The sequence below is a fragment of the Aquarana catesbeiana genome, linkage group LG02 (genome assembly GCF_042186555.1).
Source record: "Aquarana catesbeiana isolate 2022-GZ linkage group LG02, ASM4218655v1, whole genome shotgun sequence".
In the NCBI taxonomy this organism is placed as follows: domain Eukaryota; kingdom Metazoa; phylum Chordata; class Amphibia; order Anura; family Ranidae; genus Aquarana; species Aquarana catesbeiana.
In genome coordinates, this window is record NC_133325.1 from 664,729,877 (window position 1) to 664,747,525 (window position 17,649).

The 17,649-nt window shown below is 46.7% G+C and overlaps 1 protein-coding gene across 2 annotated transcripts in view; it reads right to left on the bottom strand.

The window, feature by feature from the left end:
- RPA1 (replication protein A1) overlaps positions 1-17,649 on the bottom strand; it is a 150,899-nt gene that overhangs the window by 51,588 nt on the left and 81,662 nt on the right. For both annotated transcript variants that reach the window (XM_073616621.1, XM_073616620.1), the window contains 3 exons: positions 7,450-7,573; positions 3,716-3,818; positions 165-233 (listed from right to left, as the gene is read on the bottom strand). In XM_073616621.1, coding sequence (XP_073472722.1) covers positions 165-233; positions 3,716-3,818; positions 7,450-7,573 — 296 coding nt within the window. The remainder of the gene's footprint in view (positions 1-164; positions 234-3,715; positions 3,819-7,449; positions 7,574-17,649) is intronic.

Sequence of the window (17,649 nt, forward strand, 5' to 3'; positions counted from 1 at the left end):
ATGTGCCAGAAGAGGCAGCCAAAGTTACACACTATCAGAATGGCTGGAAAATAGCATGTCAAAGGACCAGCATTGGGGCATAACAGTAGGTATTGAAGGCACATCTTCTACTTCACTTTGGTACAATATTGTACTGAATACTAAAAAGGGACAGGAACAAATACCTTATTTATTTCAATAATTGAAAAAAACTTGTCGGCTTGCTCGTTAAAAGCAGTAGCACGGATCTCGCCCTGAAAAAAAGAAATTTAGTTACGGAAGTTAATTTTTCTGGAATGATAAAAACAGACATGAGATGGGGAGAGAAAGAAGACAATATACTGTTATCTTGCAAACAAATACAGTGATCCTATATGTACAGGTGAACACCAAGGAATCCTTTGCACCCCAACTTAAAATAAAATAGATTCATAAGAAACACTGGTGTGAAGGCAATGCCAACATCCACAATATTACTATTCAAGCATGTAAAAAAAAAAATGCATTTTGCGTCATTATCTTGCACACCGACACAAATCTATTTTGTTTGGGCTATTTGGCTGCCTGGCAGACCTTACCAGACCTAAATATTACAGATTACATGCAGGAGAGCAACTACTTGACTTGGGAAAACTATTTTCAATTGAACAGTTCCCAATGTATAAAAAAAATAAAAACAAACAATATGCCTCTAGTTAATAATAATCAGGATGATTAACTAATTAACTGGGAAAAAAAAAAAAAAAAAAAAGCACGTGATGTGTGGGCTACAGTGTGCTTTGTACCTAATTTGATGACAAAGATGTCACTTCTTGCAGTCGCTGCCCAGGCTCTGAGATGACTCATCCACCCCCTCCATACCCAGGGCAAGGAGAGCTAATTATTTGAGAACAGATTTTTGTTCTCGCATCAGAGAAACAACATCTGCACATGAAAACATTTTACTCACTTTGCTTTTCTATAAGTGACGAAGAATAGAAAGCATGACGAGTCCCAAGTTTATCAAATGAGGTTAGGAGGGCAAACTCAGAATCAGGCAAAATAGAAAAAGGTAGCTAGCAGAACTATTAGCGAAGGCTCAAGATACAGACTAGTTTCCTTTATAGTTTGTACATGGGGCTCTGCCCTTCTTAAAGGCTTTCATTGCATATATCCGGCTTTTAACAAAGCTGCACCAGGGGTCCATAGAGCCTGCCCCATTTTTTAATTCTTTTTTCCATTTATACATTTTTCTGTATTTTTTGTTTGTTAACTTTTATAGGAGTATAAAAGCATGTTTGAATTCCTCCCTTGACAGGAAGGAATTGGATAAAAGGTGCTCCTGAGGCAGTAGAAAGACCCAACATGTGAATGGAATCAGAGCCACAAGACACAATCATTCCTCTTTCCCCCAAGGACACCCACCCACTGGAGGTGTGTGAATTCATGAAATGACCAGACTGAAAACTGACAATTTTGGAGGAAAAACCTTGCAAAAAACATGCCCATGAGGAGGAGTCCAAACCTACCATTGAGAAAAATGGATTCCAAGAAGAAACTAGTGATGTTTTAGCCCTAACTGAGGGACTTAAATATAGCACTGTGCTCAAGTTGAAGGACAGCGGGTGCCTGGTGGTCTTCAGCGGAATTAAATTGGGCTGATATGACCAATTTAATAAGGGGTCATAAACATCTTATGAGAATTTTGTTATGTACACACTTTTGCCATGGAGATGGACCAGGGAAAAAAAAAAAAAAAAACAGTATAAGAATCACATTAGACTTGCACTATTATTTTGGACTGCATTAGACTTTTGGTCGATTCACGCCAGGTGACAGTGGGATTACTATATGTCACCCGTTAATCATGCTTGTTCAATTTGCACAGTTAAAGTACAGGTTATTTTTGTCATTGATATTTTATACATATTGAAGTTACTGGTATAAAAGGAGTGAGAATTTATGTGCTGCTATATATGCCGACTCTAAGCGGAGAGCTGGAATGGACTAAAGATTGTAGGTCCATGTAGTAAAATGCATGCAGGTACAGCAGGAGGGAACTGCTTGCTTGCATAGTGAGAAAGTAAGCACAGAGAGAGAGTGTGTGCATGACCGTGTACTCAGCAGATGAAGTCAGCTATAAGTCCTATGGTGTTTTCCCCCTTCCGTGACAGAAACTAGGAGAAAGCAGGGAAGTATAAAAGGTGCTCAGCAACCAATGTAAATTGGGTAGCTCCCTGGTGCTCGGTCTGATTGGCCTGTTCATGGAGTCAGACTTCAAATACAGGGCAAGTGCCAAGGCAATAACAGCTCTGGACCTAGAAAGTAATTTGTGGCTAGCTTGTTGCCAGAATAGTATCTGGAAAGCGTGTCATATAGAACCTAGTGCCGAAAGGTCACTCCCAGATTGTCTCTGCACAGTCCAGTCCAGTGGGGTTCGAATGCGGCACTCCACAAAGTCAGGCTTTGGAATGCTGCAATTTTATTTTTTGCTACATGGTGTCTAGTCTTTTAGTAGATTGCAGCATAACCCAAAAGGTGAATGAATGAATGAATGACTTCCTGTTCCCTAAATGGACCAGAAAAGTATGTGGGTGCCATGGCACACAACAATGCAGAAATCTAATTTTCTGTTCTAATTGCATCTAAACCCAAGAACAAAAGGAAATATTATTGGAGTTTACCAGTCCTTAGATGCATTGGTTTTCTCCATTCGGCTCTTTTTCCCTTTTATTTTTACCTGTGATTAACAAAATAGTCAACAAAATACTAGTGTTTCCAGCTTTCTTCTGTGAACTACAGAACTCCTCCTGAGTAAATCAGTAGGTGGAGGCATTTTTAGTTCCAATCTGAAGAAAAGCCTAGGGAGACAATGCTGCTCATCCATAGATACAGTACAGTGAGTGTTATGTTAATTTTTGGTTATGGTGTTGGAAAGGCTTTAAGTGATTAGCTCATGGTTTTTCACAGAAGTCTGCAATGGGCAAAATGTATTATTAATTCCAGGTACTCCTAAAGCGCCATCATAACAAAAAAAAAAAAAAAAAATTATATAATCATAAAATTGATGGCGCTATAAGAGTACCTAGAATATATATACATACACACAATTTTCCTCTCGCCTAACATAAGGGCTGGTGAGGAGCTGGGCTGCCTGGGAGCGGGGGTAGTTCTCCCAGCGATCGCCTTGGGGAAGAAAGCAGGGAGAAAGAGGAGAGCCACGGGATCACAGGTGAGGCTGTGCTGAGGGGCACTGAAAAAGTTAATATTTATTTTTGTAACTTAATTCTGCATAAAACATTTACGTGCAATTTAATGAGATAATTTATTAGGGCAGAATTAGGGGTGGGGCAGGGTAACTGGTGGCAAGTAACCCTTGAGGCCTGGCTAGTAGCTCAGGACTTGAAATTTTGAGGTGTGTGTACACACACACACTATGAAAAATTCTAAACATTCTCTGCTCAGTCCTTTTGCTTTGCTGTAGCAACTAGCCAAATATATAAACAGATACTCGGGATGCAATGTTTCTTAGTGTGGCTGATTAAGTGATAGCTAGTAAATGTGCTAATGAGTTGGAGTTTACTAGAAAGTGCTGTCTCAGGAACTTCACAAACAAGCATTTGCAGTGACATTTACAAAATCTCTTCCAACATATTTGGCTATAATCAGTTTTTTTTTTTTTTTTTCAACATAAGTGGAGCTTCACTGTAAAGTGCTTCAAATGTGTTAAAAAAACCCATTGTGGGTAGTCACTTACACTCTCATCCACCATCTCGATAGAAAACAGCTTCCCCTCCCCTCGAGAGTTGCTCCAAGTGCGAATCTGACCTTTGTTGGTAACTCGAGCACGTATAGTCCACCTGGAAAGAAAGAATGCCATACAAAAGCTACTAAAGCCCTCTGTTAAACTTCAAGTCAACCATATAAGAATTATTATTTCAAACAGAAGAATACAATAGGGGAGGGGGTGACTTGCTGGCATAATAAGGAGTTTAATGATGGGATACAGCAGTGAATTTAAAAGCACAGCAATAAGTGTGCGGTACCACAGGAAGCTTTTACAGATTTTAGCACAGCCAACAAATCTAATCAATAGCTAGTAACCTGCTAAAAAAGTCCCTTCTCTAAAGCACCACGGCCTGCTTGCTGAAAGAAAATCCAATACTACAGACAAGGTTTACATTTAAACTACCGCAGTGGAAATGGGCTAATGTGCAGATAATATCTGCTACATTAATGTTTATGCTGGGAAAAGAGTGGGTAGAGTAGGTCACATTACTCTCATTGAAAAAAAGGCTCATTCGGGGAGAGGACATAAAAATTATTTAGCCTAAAGAAAATTGCCAAAGGAAGGTTATAAGACAAGTAATAAACAGTACCCCCTTTCCCCATTCTTCAGATTCCGTAAAATCAATATCTAGTGTTATTTGCTTGGTAGCACTGAGTTACTATAATCTGTAGGTCATCATTCTGCTTTTCTGAAATACATTATAGGACTGCTTGTATGAATATATCGGCTACTATGCTAAAAAGCTTTGCTGCTATAACCTTGAACATTTATAACGATGTACAAAGATATGAATATGAGTTAGGCCCCTTTCACACTTGTATGACTTGTCCTACGACCTGGGACCGCAAAGTCGTATGACAAGTTGTTCCCCATGATTTCCAATGACTACTATTCATATTAGTAAGACTTCAAGACTTCAGTGTAGTCCCTGGTCCGACTTTGATCCTACTTCAGCCCATTGAATAACACTGAAGTCGGATCAAAGGCGGATCGCCGTCTTAACTGATCCGACTTTGGCATGCGACTTGTGCTCTGATGATCTTGAAGGGGAACTCCACGCAAAATTTAAAAAAAAAAAACAAAAAAAAAAAAACAAAAAAAAAACATGGGTTCCCCCTCCAAGAGCATACCAGGCCCTCCAGTCTGGTATGGGTTTTAAGGGGAACCCTCACGCCGAGAAAAAAAAAACTGCATGCCCCCAATATCCATACCAGACCCTTATCCGAGCACACAGCCCGGCAGGTCAGCAAAAGGGGTGGGGACAAGTGAGCACCCCCGCCCCCTCTTGAATCATACCAGGTCGCATAACCTCAACATTAGGGGGTGAGTGCTTTGGGGCAGGAGGGGGCCCTACACTCCCACCCCAAAGCACCTTGTCCCCATGTTGATGAGGACAAGGACCCTTTCCCGACAACCTAGGCCAGTGGTTGTCAGGGTCTGCGTGCGGGGAGCTAATCGGAATCTTGAAGCCGCCTATAACAAGGGGGCCCCCAGATCACGGCCCCCCACCCTATGAGTATGGGGTACATTGTACCCATACACCTAAAAAAAAAACAAACAAAAAAACCTCCATGCTGAAAAAACGGCGTGGGGGTCCCCCCACAAAATCCATACCAGACCCTTATCCGAGCACATAGCTCGGCAGGTCAGGAAAGGGGGTGAGGACAAGCGAGCGCCGCCCCCCCCCCCCCCCAGGCCACATGTCCTCAACATATGGGAGGGTGGGGGGGTGGGGCGCGGTGCGCGCCTCCCCCTCCCCAAAGCACTTTGTCCCCATGCTGACGACAAGGGCTTCTTTCAGACAACCCTGGCCGTTGGTGGGCTCAAGCTTATCAGAATCTGGAAACCCCCTGTCCCAGCCCCCCACCCTATGTGAATGAGTATGGGGTACATTGTACCCCTACCCATTCACCAAAAAAAAAAATCCAAAATAAAACACAGTACACAGGTTTTTAAAGTAATTTATTAGGCAGCTCCAACGCCTCTTCCGACTTCGCCAGAAGAGCCGGAGAGGGGAGAAGAAGTCGGAAGACACCGGAGCTGCCTAATAAAATCACTTTAAAAAACCTGTGTACTGTGTTTTACTTTTTTTTTTTTTTAAGTCAACATTTCCACTGTAATAGATAAAGGTTCTTAAAGTGACCCTGTTCAGTCACAACAAAAAGACAGCTATAAGTCTCCTGCAAGAGTAGTGGTAGTACACTTACGTCTATGCTGCCTACTTTAGCACCACATTTTGAAGCGACATAAGGGTCAGAGGATAAAGCCAGCCATAGATGGTTCAAACCATGATCGATCAACTAGGGTACAACCAGCCTGACAGATTTTACATGCGATTATCGCTAGTGACTGTTATAGCCGCATGCAATAATCACTGTGTTCTTCCGATGGGGACGGCTTTCCCCCGCCCAGAGAACACAATGGTTCGGCAGGAGGGATTGCCCCGTCAACATGGTCTGTGTTGATGGGGAAATCTAGCTAATTTGCTGAAATTTGCTCAGTTCATGGCCGGCCTAAGGGTCAGAAGATGGTACCATACCACTCAGCAGGGGACACAGGCATCAAACTCCAAGAAAACGTCAAATGCTGAAGAGACTGCCAGTAGGGTGCAGTGCTGAATGTACGGGACATAGGCAGTTTGAGAAGTCAGTATAATACCTCTTCTCCAGCGGGGGAAAGTTAGTCTGTCTTTTGTTAGAACCTGAAAGAGTTGCTTTAGGCACAGTTTCACACCAGATGAGTCATTTTCAAAAACAGCTACATCGTGAACCAGACAAAATCTCTGATATATATATATATATATATATATATATATATATATATATATATATATATATATATATATATATATATATATATATCTATCTATCTATCTATCTATCTATCTATCTATCTATCTATCTATCTATCTATCTATCTATCTATCTATCTATCTATCTATCTATATATATATAGATATATATATATATGCGCATCTCTGGCAAACGTGTCCTCTGATTTCTTGCAGATTTGGTGTGTTTTAATTCATTCACAAAAGCAGTGTACATGCAACATCACAAAACTCCTAGGACCAGGTGGCTGAATAAACACCCACCAAATCTACAAAATATCACCTAGGGAGGCATTGCTTTTGTACAGCCATTTCAGGGGATTTTGACTTGGCTTCAAAGTATGTGATATGCATACATGTCTAGGTTAATTACTTGAACAATACTCAACCACGTGGTACAAAGTGACTGCCAGGACACAGGAGTCTATAATTTACCAAGAATGTTGGTCGGTGTGGAGAATCTTGGTGTCAAACTCTTGGCTATCAGCCCTTTGACCACCATCCTGATTATTACTTCTTCATGCTCGTATGATTGTTTCTGGTAAGCACGTTTACTCTCTCCTGGGTGGTGGATGCACGTGTCAAGGTGACTCCTTAAGCTGACATGTATTGTCTCCTATAACCATTTTTGGAACAAACTTTTTTGTCTACTCATTATCAGGACCTGTTTTCACCACATGGTGGTTATACTACCATTTTAGTCATCTCCTCTTTATTTTTCCATGTGGAACGTTCCGGTTTTGGACCTAATACACATTTTTGCACAATGCACTTTATCATGTATATGTTAGTATCACTATTTGTGTTTATAATTAGCTACACTTTCTATTTTTTTAAGTATTAAAAACACTCATGAAGGGAGGACACTTACTTTGACTGGTATGGGTTTAGACTGGCAATTGGCACCACCTTTGCTTGTGATCCACCGGGGGTACTAAAAATACCTCCCCCGCCAAAGGTTTTAGATACTCCTCTGTTCATAAAAGGAGGGGGAGCTGTGGTAAAAGAAAAATCCATACAAATCTCTTAAGGAAGATGACTAAATAAAACACACACTTAAAAGATGCAGAATTATTAGACACATAGGCGGAAGTACGTGACTGTAGAGTTCAGCCCCAAGTCAGAAACCACACAAGCTTTTAAAACTCCATAATACAATGAAGTAAAAGATAACTATGGAACCCACAAGGCTCAGGAGAAATCACAAAGATGAAATCAAGAGCCTTTAAAGGGTCTAGTCTGAAGGGAAGACTGAGCACACATATCATGGCACTGTCTGCAATGCAGATATTACTCGACATGCCAAAATAGAATGATGTGCCTTATGAGGCATTCTCTTAACTCAAATCTTCTTAACACCATATACAGGAAAACAGTGATGTAATCCTAACAAAGCGGTCTAAAAATATACCAGGTTTATTAATGAATGAATTTTCCAGAAGTGAGTTGAATAGAAAAACAAAAACATAGCATTATTTACTAAACACATCAAACTCAGGAAAAGTAAAAAACACATACAATTGATAAAAATCAGAAGACAATGCTGAAAGACCAAATTGATATTACAGGACCGTGAATGCTACGATCAATACAGAAATGGCAGAAACTAGGGGTGCACCGAATGGGTTTTTTGGTGCCAAAACCAAAAAAGCTGAGTTAGACTTACCGGTAACTCCTTTTCTGAGAGTCTTCCAGGACAGCCCATGAGACCTTGGGCTCCTCCTACCAGGACAGGAAACACGTCACCCCCACCAGATAAAAGGGCGGTCCTCCAGGCCCATGTCAGTATTCTCAAGAACCGTAGGACCCTGCAAAACATATGCATAATACACATAACTTCAGACAATACCGGGTGGGAATCCGGCTGTCCTGGAAGACTCTCAGAAAAGGAGTTACCGGTAAGTCTAACTCAGCTTTTCTCCAAGCGTCTTCCAGGACAGCCCATGAGACGATGAGCCAGAACTTACCAGTCTAGGGAGGGACAACTGCCTGAAGGACCTTACGACCAAACGCCTGCACCTGAGCTGATAGGAGATCCAGGCGATAATGTTTAATGAAGGTCGAGTAACTGGACCAAGTGGCAGCCCTGCAAATTTGTTCCGGTGAGGCACCAGCCCTCTCAGCCCAAGACGTAGACAAGGCTCTAGTTGAGTGCGCAGTAACAAAAGGTGTAGGGACCTCCCTAATTTTGTAAGCTTCCAAGATGGCTTGCTTTATCCATCTAGCCAATGTGGCTTTAGATGCACTATTCCCCTTGTGAACTCCAGAAAAGAGGACAAACAAGGCATCAGTTTTCCTAAAGGTCTTCGTGACCTCAAGATAGACCAAGAGAATCCTTCTTACATCTAGGAAACTAAATTTTCTTTCTAAGTCGCCCTGTGGCGAACTACAAAAGGTTGGCAATACAATCTTCTGAGATCGGTGGAATGTACTTGCCACCTTGGGCAAAAAACCTGGATCGGTTCGTAACACAACTCGATCCTCAAAAATCGTGAGGAAGGGCTCCCTAACTGATAGGGCCTGCAACTCACTTACCCTACGAGCTGAGGTAACAGCTATAAGGAACACAGTTTTTAATGTAAGTAACTTAACTGACATACTTTCCAGAGGTTCAAACGGAAATTCTACCAGAGTTTGAAGTACTAGGGACAGACCCCACGTTGGACAACTTCTCACCACTACTGGTCTGGCCCTAGAGATAGATTTGAAAAATCTGGCTATAGTGGGATTTTCCAGGAGAGAAAACTGGAGGAACACACTAATAGCTGCCGCCTGTACCTTTAAGGTACTAACAGAAAGACCTTTGTCGACACCCTCTTGGAAAAATTCAAAATAGACGGAATATCATGAGCTAATCTATCATTTTCAGATAACCATGAGTTAAACCTTTTCCAAACTTTGGAATATATGGCTCTAGTAACTGGCTTCCTGCAATTCACGAGAGTCCTGACTACTTTGTCAGAGAACCCTTGGGCGCTCAGTATCTTTTCTTCAGATACCAGGCCGTCAAGTTTAAGGAAACCACCTGAGGGTGTGAAACTGGACCCTGCAATAATAGGTCTTCCCTTTTCGGAAGACTCCACGGAGGCTCTGAAACCAGAGACTGTAGCAGGGAAAACCATGGCCTCTTGGGCCAAAACGGGGCAATTAGAATCAGATCTGTCTCTTCCAGCCGAAACTTCTGGAGGACTACTGGAATCAGCCTGATTGGCGGAAAGGCATAACATAGGCCTGGAGGCCACGGGTTTGCCAGAGCATCGATCCCCAAGGCTTGGTCTGCCGGGTTCATGGAAATGAATATCTCCGTCTTGCGGTTGTTTCGGTTTGCGAACAAATCCGCTACCGGATAACCCCATTTCTTGGTGAGGTCTGCAAAGACTTCGGGATGAAGGGACCAGTTGTCTCGGTCTATCCTGTGACGGCTGAGATAATCTGCCAGGCAATTGTTTTTCCCCTTCAGGTGTACAGCAGAAATGGAGGCTAGATTCCCCTCTGCCCATGAAAGGATCTCCTGGGCAATGGACTGAAGCCTCCGGCTTCTTGTGCCTCCCTGCTTGTTGATATACGCGACTGTCGCTATATTGTCTGACAGGATTTGGAGGTTGTGACCCCTGACCGCCATCTGAAAAGACTGGAGGGCTCTCTGGACTGCAAGCAGCTCTCTTTGATTGGATGAGGCCCTTGCCTCCTCTGGGGACCACTCTCCTTGTGCTACTGCATTGCTGAGGTGGGCCCCCCATCCCCAGGAACTCGCATCTGTGGTAATCCTTCGGGAAATGGGAAAGGACCATGGGAGACCTCCTGCTAGGTGCTGACCAGCTCTCCACCACCACAGGCTTCTTTTTATCCTGTTGGGAAGCCAGATCCTTGACTCCAGGGACCTTACGTCCCCGTCCCAGTTTCTTAAAAGAAACCTTTGTAACGGACGCTGACGGAGTCTCGCCCATGGTACTGCGGGAAAACATGAGGTCATAAGACCCACTGCCCTCGACACCTGTCTCAGAGAGACCGACTGGTTGGTCTGCAATGTTGACATAGTCTGGAACACTTTGGTAATCTTCTCCTGAGGAAGAAAAACTCTTTGGTTCACGGAGCAAAAATCGTAACCCAGATAAGTTACTTTCTGGGCCGGAATCAAGGACGATTTTTCTTTATTAGCCAGCCTAGGGACTGTAAGAAGTCCTGTACAGCCTGGAGATCTTCCAACAGCCTTTGGTATGATTTTGTCACTATCAGGAGGTCGTCTAAGTAAGGGATAACCGTTATTGCCTTTAATCTTAGAGGAGCCAGCGCTTCCCCCAACACCTTCGTAAAGATGCGTGGGGCTGAGGAAAGACCGAAGGGGAGGGCCTGAAATTGAAAATGTCGGGTCCCCATACCCGTCTTCACTGCCAATCTCAAAAACTTTTGGAAGGCTGGATGGATAGGGATGTGAAGATAAGCATCCCTTAAGTCCAACGTGGCCATAAAGCAGTTTGGGTATAGTAGGTTTTTGATTGTAAAAACCGTCTCCATACGGAAATGCTTGTATCTGATGGACTTGTTTAAGGTCCGGAGATTCAGGATAAGTCGAAACTTTCCTGCCGGCTTTCTGACCACAAATACATGGGAATAGAATCCCTTGCCCCGCTCCGATCGAGGAACAGGAATCAGGACTTTTTGATCTAATAAGTCTCCGATCTGGAGACCCAGAGCCCTCTCTTTCTCCCGATCTTGTGGAGGAAATGTGACCAACAAACGTTCTGGTGGTTGGTGAACAAACTCCAGCCTGTACCCGTTGGTCACTAGGTCCAGGACGAAGGGGCTCAGAGTGACTGCTGCCCACTGTGGGATGAAGGCCCTCAATCTCCCTCCCACCGGGGAACACAAGTCACTGCGGCTTGGCGGGCTGTTGAGGAGGGTTAAATAGCACTCCCCCTTTGCCTCTGCCTTTGTGCCCAGTCCAATGCTTTTTCGGCCTGCTGTCCTTTTCTCTAGGACTCTGTTGCCTGTTTTGGCCACGAAAAAATTTTCTGGCTGTCTGAACTCTCTTTCTCTCTGGAAACGCCTTTTTCTTATCAGCTGTGCGTTCCAGTGCCTCCTGTAGACCTGGGCCAAATAAATGATCGCCAGTTAAAGGAAGGCCACAAAGGCGCAACTTGGAGGCCGAGTCCCCTGACCAGGTCTTAAGCCAAAGGCTTCTCCTGGCCAAGTTCACTAGAGCCGAAGTCCTGGCTGACATTCTTACCGACTCAGCGGAAGAATCTGCCAAAAAACCCACTGCCTGAAATAGGAGAGGAAAAGACTTTAAAATTTGCTCTCTGGAGGTACATGCTGACAGATGTGACTGAATCTGAGTCAACCAAACCTCCAGATTTCTGGCCACACAAGTGGAAGCCAAAGCTGGTTTCAGGTTTCCAACTGCTGAGTCCCAGGCTCTGTGGAGAAGGATATCCCCCCTCTTGTCCATCGGATCCTTAAGCGTACCCATATCATCAAACGCCAGGTCCGAGTTTTTTGAAACTTTTGAAAGAGGTGCGTCTAACTTGGGATTCTTATTCCATGGCTGCGCAGTGTCCTCATCAAAAGGAAACCTCCTTTTTAGGTTACTAGAGAAGAATGGTTTTCTCTCAGGATTATCCCATTCCAGTTTAATAGTATCAATCAAAGAACTATGAACTGGAAACACTCTTGATTTTCTCTTATGTAATCCCTTATACATAAGATCATGTTTGGATAACTGAACCTCTTCCTCTTTTAATTCAAGGGTAGTATAGATAGCCTTTAATAAGTCATCTACATCCTCAACAGATAACTTAAATCTTGAGCCTCAAGTGAATTCTCTATCTCTGGGCTCTGTATCTGACCCTGATTCTTCCAGAGAAGAACGGGTAGATCTGACCTCAGCCTCAGAGTCTTCACTCTCTGCCTGCTGCGGAGTGCTTACTGACGCCTTCAGTGAAGACGGACTCTCTGCTGGAGTCTGGAGCTTGTCAATAAGCGTTCTAAAGGAACTGAAGGTGGACGCAAGCTCATCCCTAACAGAAGTAAGCATCTTCTGGCACGAGGCAACCGGGTCATCCTTTACTAGGCCTTCTATACAGGTGCGACAAACTGCTTTGCTCCATGAGGAGCTCAATTTGTTTGCGCAAACCGCACATTTCCTTTTAAGTGGCTGCGCTTGGGCCTTGTCCTGAGTCTTGGTCTGCAAGACAAAATAAATAACCCACAATGTAATTAAAGCCACACAATCACTTCGTAACACCACATGCAGGAGGGAGGAAATGTGTCCCCTTACACCCACTACTACAGAGGGGGGAGGGGAAGGGAACACTCACAGGGATAGTAAGGTGGTGACAGAACACCCCAGGCTTACCTGTGAGGTGCTGGTGTTGGGAACTGCATCCGCTGCCTGTGCAGGTACTGCAGGAGGATCCATTCTGCCCCTCTTGGTCATCCACAGCCTGGCTGCTTAACACCAAGAAACACCAGCAGCCAGCGTTCTCTGTTCGCGCCGTTTATGAAGACTGGAACCTCGTCTCCGGCGCCCGATGATGATGATGTCATATGCCCCGGAAGTAACCCTCTCCAGGCACTTCCTGTGGGCCAGCTTGGAGCGCAATAGCTCCGCCCCCTCGAACGCTGCGGCTTCCTCCATTCCTTGCTCAGATCAGCCAGGCTGTCGGCAGGGAAGGACAACCGAAGCTCAGCTGAGCTAGAGTGCAATGCACTGCGCTAGGGGCACAACCTCACACCGGTCCTGGCCCTCTCCAGGCACTGAGGACAGAGAACAGCAACGCAGCCAACCTCCCCAGCGGTGTGCTGCTTCTGGCAGAGGAAGAGGTAAGTGATATGCCCCAGAAAAAAGCCATACAAAGCCCCTGCTTATAAGGCCTATGGGAGCAGGTTCCATGAACATATTACCCCCCCGTCCGGAGGAAACACAAATAACTGACATGGGCCTGGAGGACCGCCCTTTTATCTGGTGGGGGTGACGTGTTTCCTGTCCTGGTAGGAGGAGCCCAAGGTCTCATGGGCTGTCCTGGAAGACGCTTGGAGAAATAAATCTTCCTTGATCCCGAAAACTGAAACCGATACCGAAAGGGACCGTTTTAAATATATTTTGGTACAGGAGACCGTCAGAGACTGGGGACAGGGTACAGGAGACCGTCAGAGACTGGGGACAGGGTACAGGAGACCGTCAGAGACTGGGGACAGGGTACAGGAGACCGTCAGAGACTGGGGACAGGGTACAGGAGACCGTCAGAGACTGGGGACAGGGTACAGGAGACCGTCAGAGACTGGGGACAGGGTACAGGAGACCGTCAGAGACTGGGGACAGGGTACAGGAGACCGTCAGAGACTGGGAGTTATATGGTTTATATGATCACATAAGCGCTGCACATTTCACCCTATTCGTCAGAGACTGGGGACAGGGTACAGGAGACGGTCAGAGACTGGGGACAGGGTACAGGAGACGGTCAGAGACTGGGGACAGGGTACAGGAGACCGTCAGAGACTGGGGACAGGGTACAGGAGACCGTCAGAGACTGGGGACAGGGTACAGGAGACCGTCAGAGACTGGGGACAGGGTACAGGAGACCGTCAGAGACTGGGGACAGGGTACAGGAGACCGTCAGAGACTGGGGACAGGGTACAGGAGACCGTCAGAGACTGGGGACAGGGTACAGGAGACCGTCAGAGACTGGGGACAGGGTACAGGAGACCGTCAGAGACTGGGGACAGGGTACAGGAGACCGTCAGAGACTGGGGACAGGGTACAGGAGACCGTCAGAGACTGGGGACAGGGTACAGGAGACCGTCAGAGACTGGGGACAGGGTACAGGAGACCGTCAGAGACTGGGGACAGGGTACAGGAGACCGTCAGAGACTGGGGACAGGGTACAGGAGACCGTCAGAGACTGGGGACAGGGTACAGGAGACCGTCAGAGACTGGGGACAGGGTACAGGAGACCGTCAGAGACTGGGGACAGGGTACAGGAGACCGTCAGAGACTGGGGACAGGGTACAGGAGACCGTCAGAGACTGGGGACAGGGTACAGGAGACCGTCAGAGACTGGGGACAGGGTACAGGAGACCGTCAGAGACTGGGGACAGGGTACAGGAGACCGTCAGAGACTGGGGACAGGGTACAGGAGACCGTCAGAGACTGGGGACAGGGTACAGGAGACCGTCAGAGACTGGGGACAGGGTACAGGAGACCGTCAGAGACTGGGGACAGGGTACAGGAGACCGTCAGAGACTGGGGACAGGGTACAGGAGACCGTCAGAGACTGGGGACAGGGTACAGGAGACCGTCAGAGACTGGGGACAGGGTACAGGAGACCGTCAGAGACTGGGGACAGGGTACAGGAGACCGTCAGAGACTGGGGACAGGGTACAGGAGACCGTCAGAGACTGGGGACAGGGTACAGGAGACCGTCAGAGACTGGGGACAGGGTACAGGAGACCGTCAGAGACTGGGGACAGGGTACAGGAGACCGTCAGAGACTGGGGACAGGGTACAGGAGACCGTCAGAGACTGGGGACAGGGTACAGGAGACCGTCAGAGACTGGGGACAGGGTACAGGAGACCGTCAGAGACTGGGGACAGGGTACAGGAGACCGTCAGAGACTGGGGACAGGGTACAGGAGACCGTCAGAGACTGGGGACAGGGTACAGGAGACCGTCAGAGACTGGGAGTTATATGGTTTATATGATCACATAAGCGCTGCACATTTCACCCTATTCGTCAGAGACTGGGGACAGGGTACAGGAGACCGTCAGAGACTGGGGACAGGGTACAGGAGACGGTCAGAGACTGGGGACAGGGTACAGGAGACGGTCAGAGGCTGGGGACAGGGTACAGGAGACGGTCAGAGGCTGGGGACAGGGTACAGGAGACGGTCAGAGGCTGGGGACAGGGTACAGGAGACGGTCAGAGGCTGGGGACAGGGTACAGGAGACGGTCAGAGGCTGGGGACAGGGTACAGGAGACGGTCAGAGGCTGGGGACAGGGTACAGGAGACGGTCAGAGGCTGGGGACAGGGTACAGGAGACGGTCAGAGGCTGGGGACAGGGTACAGGAGACGGTCAGAGGCTGGGGACAGGGTACAGGAGACGGTCAGAGGCTGGGGACAGGGTACAGGAGACGGTCAGAGGCTGGGGACAGGGTACAGGAGACGGTCAGAGGCTGGGGACAGGGTACAGGAGACGGTCAGAGGCTGGGGACATGGTCAGAGAGTCAGAGACTGCAGACATGATAAAAGAGATCATGCAGCCTCGCCAGTGCCCGTCAGATGCAGCCAGCCAGTGTCCCCAGTAGGACAGCCAGTGAAGGGAGAGGGGAGCCACCGCCTGTTTGATTACAGCGCCGGGAACATCACAGCTTTCATTTCAATAGCTGTGTGTTCCACACTGCGCGTCGTCACATACAGTCCCTCCCCCTTGTCCGGGGAACTTTGATAGACTGATTACAGTCCCAATCCTGGGACGGGTGATCTAACAGGCGGCGGCGGCGGCTCTCCCCTATTTCAACGATATAGGAAGCCCCGCCCCATTTTCAGCACCAGTATCAGCAAAAATTCTCTTTTGTCTTTTCGCCAAAAGGCCATTTTCGGCCGATATGTTTCGGTGGCCGAAATTTCGATGCATCCTTAGCAGAAACTCATTCACATTTGTAATTAAGGGTTTCAATGAGCCATCTTTTGACAACGCGATTTATTTAAAGTCACCTCTAAACTATACTATAATTTAAATTAAAAAGGTGCAGGATTCACTAAAACCTTTCAAAAGAGAAGTTTACATCTGTCATGTATCTGTTGCCGTTGAGGGTTATCCCCCCCCCCCCCCCAACTTCCCGTCGCACTAAAAGCAGTGATGACAACCTGTTCTTCTACCGGTAACAAACGAATACTATAGAACAGTGATTTCCAAACTGCAGTCCTTTGCTTTCTTTTATCTGGTCCTCCCCACTGACCCCAAGGGACGGGGCACTACTCCTCCCCACTGACCCCAAGGGACGGGGCACTACTCCTCCCCACTGACCCCAAGGGACGGGGCACTACTCCTCCCCACTGACCCCAAGGGACGGGGCACTACTCCTCCCCACTGACCCCAAGGGACGGGGCACTACTCCTCCCCACTGACCCCAAGGGACGGGGCACTACTCCTCCCCACTGACCCCAAGGGACGGGGCACTACTCCTCCCCACTGACCCCAAGGGACGGGGCACTACTCCTCCCCACTGACCCCAAGGGACGGGGCACTAGTCCACACCACTGATCCCAAGGGACAGGGCACTACTCCACACCACTGACCCCAAGGATTGAGCACTATTCCTCCCACTGACACAAAGGATGGGGCACTGGATGGAGCTGACCTTTACACTCCCTAACCACTTTCCTTAATTTTACTCCAACCTCCCTCCTTTCACAACAACCATAGATTTAAATTGGATATTTAATTCGTTATTATTTGTAAAACTTTTTCCCCCCTTTCTCTCCTTTAAAAAAACCACCTCTGCACTGCTGAGATTCTCACTTCTCACGCAAGAACGATGTCTTCCTGCTGCCAACAGGATGTGTGCTATATTAATGTCACACATAACAGGGGGCTTCGGAGTAAACTACAGTACATACACCATGGCCAATCATCTGGAAGCTAGCTGTCTCTTCCCAGTTCTTCCAACTGGCCCTCTGGTGATGTGCAGCGGTACCTGCGTGTCATCAATGGGCTCCATTTGATGGACATGGGTATGCTTTTAAAGACAAAGCTAGCAAAAAGGTTGAGGGGATAAAAAAAAAAAAAAAAAAAAAATTGTGGTGAAATTCCACTTTAATGTGCGTAACATTGAAAGACCATAAAAAACAGATTGCTCACACCTGTGCATTGCACAATGCCATCAATGCAGGCAGACTGGAGTGTTATTTTTTTTGTGGTTGTGGTAATGTATTTAGTGTGGACAGGCCTTAACACCTTCCCACCCGGCCTATAGCAGACTGACTGGGCAGGAAGGGGGTAAAAGTGCCCAGTATTGTGGTTAGGGATTCATATATTATCCACTTCATCCCCAAAAGGATTTACCCCCTT